This window comes from Coregonus lavaretus (genome assembly GCF_964263955.1).
Source record: "Coregonus lavaretus genome assembly, chromosome: 17".
Classification (NCBI taxonomy): Eukaryota; Metazoa; Chordata; class Actinopteri; order Salmoniformes; family Salmonidae; genus Coregonus; species Coregonus lavaretus.
Window position 1 is genome coordinate 43106642 of NC_140004.1, and position 4308 is coordinate 43110949.

At 41.3% G+C, this 4308-nt stretch overlaps 1 protein-coding gene across 1 annotated transcript; it reads right to left on the reverse strand.

The window, feature by feature from the left end:
- Positions 1–1122: 1122 nt before the first annotated feature.
- Positions 1123–4308, reverse strand: LOC311144572 (interleukin-1 beta-like). The gene is made up of 6 exons (XM_084180607.1): positions 4150–4308; positions 3806–3857; positions 3416–3617; positions 2851–3042; positions 2237–2373; positions 1123–1877 (listed from the first exon to the last, which is right to left on the reverse strand). Exons 2-6 carry the CDS (start codon positions 3836–3838, stop codon positions 1647–1649), a joined length of 795 nt encoding a protein of 264 aa, XP_084036733.1. The 5' UTR covers positions 3839–3857; positions 4150–4308; the 3' UTR covers positions 1123–1646.

Genomic DNA, 4308 nt, shown 5'->3' on the forward strand with positions numbered 1-4308 from the left:
ACATCCACCTCCTCATTCCCCTCTACTCACACATGAGCTGGTACCCAGAGGAACATCACAAATACCCTCATCTGTTTCACCCTATACAAGCCCTGCAAAACTTCATACAATACATCCTGTCTGCTCTGAGACACAAATTAATTTAAGCTCATCAATGCTGCCCAGGAGACTACCCTGTCTGGCCACACCTCCTCCACCCACTCTGCAGCCAATAGTAGGGCAAACAACTCCATTGTGTAAACAGATAAATTATCTGTTGCTCTTTTCGTCACTGCCACCTTAAACTCAGGAACACTACTCCAACGCTGATTGGAAGAGTGGATTGTAAACATAAAAGGTGTCATGCCTACTGAATTCATTAATTTACGTAAAATGTAATACATGAATACATAAAAAAAAAAATACATTAACTTATATTATTCTGATGGAAAAAGTACCCAATTGTCATACTTCAGTAAAAGTAAAGATACCTTAATAGAAAATAACTCAAGTAAAAGTGAGAGTCACCCAGTAAAATATTACTTGAGTAAAAGTCTAAAAGTATTTGGTCTTAAATATACTTAAGTATCAAAAGTAAAGTTAATTGCTAAAATATACTTAAGTATTAAAAGTATAAATAATTAAAAATGTCTTATATTAAGCAAACCAGAGGACACTATTTTCTAGTATTTTTTAAATTTACTGATAGCCATGGGCACACTCCAACAATCAGACATAATTTACAAATGAATCATGTGTGTTCAGTGAGTCCGCCAGATCAGAGGCAGTAGGGATGACCAGGAATGTTCCCTTGATAAGTGCGTGAATTGGACCATTTTCCAGTCCTGCTAAGTACTCAAAATGTAAGTACCTTTGGGTGTCAGGGAAAATGTATGGAGTAAAAAGAAATTTGTCAAAAATATCATTAGTGAAGTACAGATACCCCAAATAACTACTTAAATAGTTTTACTTTACTTTACACCATTATTAATGGTATGATTTAGGTATATCTCTCATATTTTTTTGATTGATGAGTTGTTGTGGTTCTGGTATTTGATGCATGTTGTCTGATTCTTTACATTGTTCTGCCAATGACCATGTTATTACAGTAGCCAACCATAATAATCGATGACAGAGAATATTAATACCCATTTGAATATTTATTAAAAATAGCGCATTGGACAATTCAAATGTTTGCATGAATGAATAAGTGCAACATCAACAGATTGACAAATAAATAAGTATAATCACTGAAATATAAATACATGAATAAATAGTATAACAATATTATGATTAGTAGAAATGTAATTACAGTAAGTAATACGTTCGTTTTGGCTTTCACCAATAAATACGTTACAATAAATAGCAGGGGCGCTTACAATAATCTGACCCAACGGCGCCATCTTGTGGTAAACCTTGACCAAATCTATACATCCCAATGATGAATTGCTGTACTCAGTACATACATACATACAGTACATGCATGCATACAACGTGAAGTAGTTATTGTGTCTTACAAACATACACCTAACCTTTAGACGTAAACACAGTGGCAACCCAGTCCTGACCACAGAGGCCCCATAGAATCACATATAGAATCCATATTGAATTATATAGGATCTCTATGAGAGGCCCTGACTGGTGTGGTGTCAGTGTCGGCAGCCACCCTAGTTGTGGCGCTGGATGGTGAAGGTGGTGAAGCGGTTGGGGGTTGCCCTCTGGCACATTTCCACCGGCTTGGTGTTGTCCTGCTGTAGGGCTGTGCTGATGAACCAGTTCCTGAACTGGGCAGACTCCAGGGTACTCGCGTCAACTCCGGTGTCCCGTCTGTAGAAGAGGAAACGCACCATGTCACTCTGACGGTTGATGGACTTCAGCTGCTCCTTGTCCACCACCTCCTGGAGAAAGAGAGATGGTCAGGGGTTAAACTCAATGGTCTGACTCAAAACTGACTTAAAGGTCAAATGTCATACACCAGGAGTGGATAGAAATGTTACTCTGGCTATTGGTTTGAGGTTGTGGCTGTTGGAACCAATTACGTATATAATAAACACCTCATTGTTTGGAACAAGTCGACACCCTGTAGCTCTCCAGGACTAACAGTCATCCTCGCTGTATCCCATTCCCAGTCACATTTAACCAGGGTTGGTCTCCCTTGACCTATCTGGCAGTTTCATTTAATTACACTGCAACTCAACCTCTTACATTCCACATGGAGTAGCCTAGTAGTATTTTCACCAGCAGTACTGCTATTTACCTCCAGCCGCAGGGTGGGCGTGCCATCTGATGTTTGGCAGGACAGGTAGAGGTTAGATCCCTTGATGCCAAGGGCGACAGGTCTGGCTTCAGTGTCACTGGGGACGAGCGTCACGTATGTAGACAGGTTCAAATGCACTGTGGACAGAGGAGAGGAGAGGAGAAGAGAAGAGGAGAGGAGAGGAGAGGAGAGGAGAGGAGAGGAGAGGAGAGGAGAGGAGAGGAGAGGAGAGGAGAGGAGAGGAGAGGAGAGGAGAGGAGAGGAGAGGAGAGGAGAGGAGAGGAGAGTCAGTCAGCATCATTCATCAGAACTCAACTGTGAACTAAGTACGCTACCTATCTGTCAGTCTCAGAGTCGTATTAATAGAAAGCTACTGGTTTTAACCCCTCCACTGAATCACATATTCCTCATATGTACCTAAACCTTTCCAATTCTTTCAGATTCATAGGAAGTGCCACTGCCTAGTGCCCCAAGGAAAGGGGTCGGGCAAATTGGAATTTAATTAATTGAATTATCTATGGTCGCCAAAGAATACACTCATAGTCTTTGGCCAAAAGTAGTGCACTATGTAGGGAATAATGCAATTTGGGACTGAGCCTTGGTTGTTAACATACCTTTATGGTAGCTACTGCCTCCCTGCAGCATGATGGCATGCAGCTCCATAGACCCACTGTTCAGCACCCAGCACTTATTCTCAGAGTCAGTGACACTACACTCATAATCTCCTGTACTGCTGAACCCTGAAACGCTCCTGCTGGCGTCACCTCGCTCTGTGGGCGTCGACTCCAACTCTATCACTGTGTGTTCTGATGAGGAGAGAGAGAGAGAGAGAGGAAAGGATTTAGTGAATGGTTGAATGAATACACTTGATTGAATTCCAATACTACTAATCCATGAGCTGTGTGAAGATATCCACACTACTAGTATGCCAGTTAGAATTAAGCAATGTGTTGGGCATGCATTCTAAGTGGTATTCTATAGTGTGAACATTGGAACATAGCCCAGGGGTGATAGCTAATGGTATTGTAGTGGTACACATTGGAAATCCCCAGATCTGTTTGTGCTGTCTTGCCAACTCCTATGGTCATTGTCAACAGAAGCAAGACAGTACAATCAGATATGGGACCAGGCTAGCCCCATAGGGACGCCTCCAATCCAGTCCAGTGATCTTTGACCTACCTTCCATTGCGCTCTCTATCAAGAAGTTGAACAGGTCCTCATCCCTGAATTCGGTTCCCAGGGTAACCGCCTTGCCACCATTTATCCTCTCCATGGCGATGATGAGGTTGACCACACAGCGCAGGGTTCTGGGGTGATGGGATATCTCCACATCCAGACCATGGGGAAGCTTGGAGCTCCATGCTACACTGTCAGAGGTGTTCTGACCAGGACACAGAAAGGGGATTTAACATTACTCTAACATTGTGTATCGTATACAGTGTGTGGAGAATTGTGGTTGGTCAGTTTTTTAAATTCTGTTTTAACATTTACTGTATAATAACATTTGAATGTCTGTCATGGCCGAATATTGTGGGTCTATCTTGTCCTCATGTCTATGCTGGGACTCACCTTCATTAGACAGCAGTTTGATTCAAATTCCATATTGTCTGTGTAGTTAGATCTGGAAAATAAAAACATCATCTTTTAAAACTGTCCTGTCCATCATAGATTGTATCATGCTTAGTCAGTTGCTTAAAGATGGTCAAGATCGGAAAGCTCATTCAGATCTGGTGTAAACAGGCAATCAATATACAGTTAGGTCTAAATAAACATTTAACGATGTGTTATTACTAAAATATATAGCAATAAAGACTGCCACAACAGATCAACAACATTATACATGGTCAGCCATAGAGTAGGAGTAAGTTTATGGTTGCAAACGTGAATAAAAACAAACTCTGCGTTTCATTTACCTGGAGGAGTAGGTTTGTAGTTGGTTGTTTTGTTAGTTTGTAGATAGTAGGTACTAACGTCTTGTTTTTAGTCCTTAGTCCTTGCTGTGAGTCCCAACTTGTTCTCTGAACCAATGTTTGTGACTACATGTGGTAACCTGCATGTCTTATATACATCCT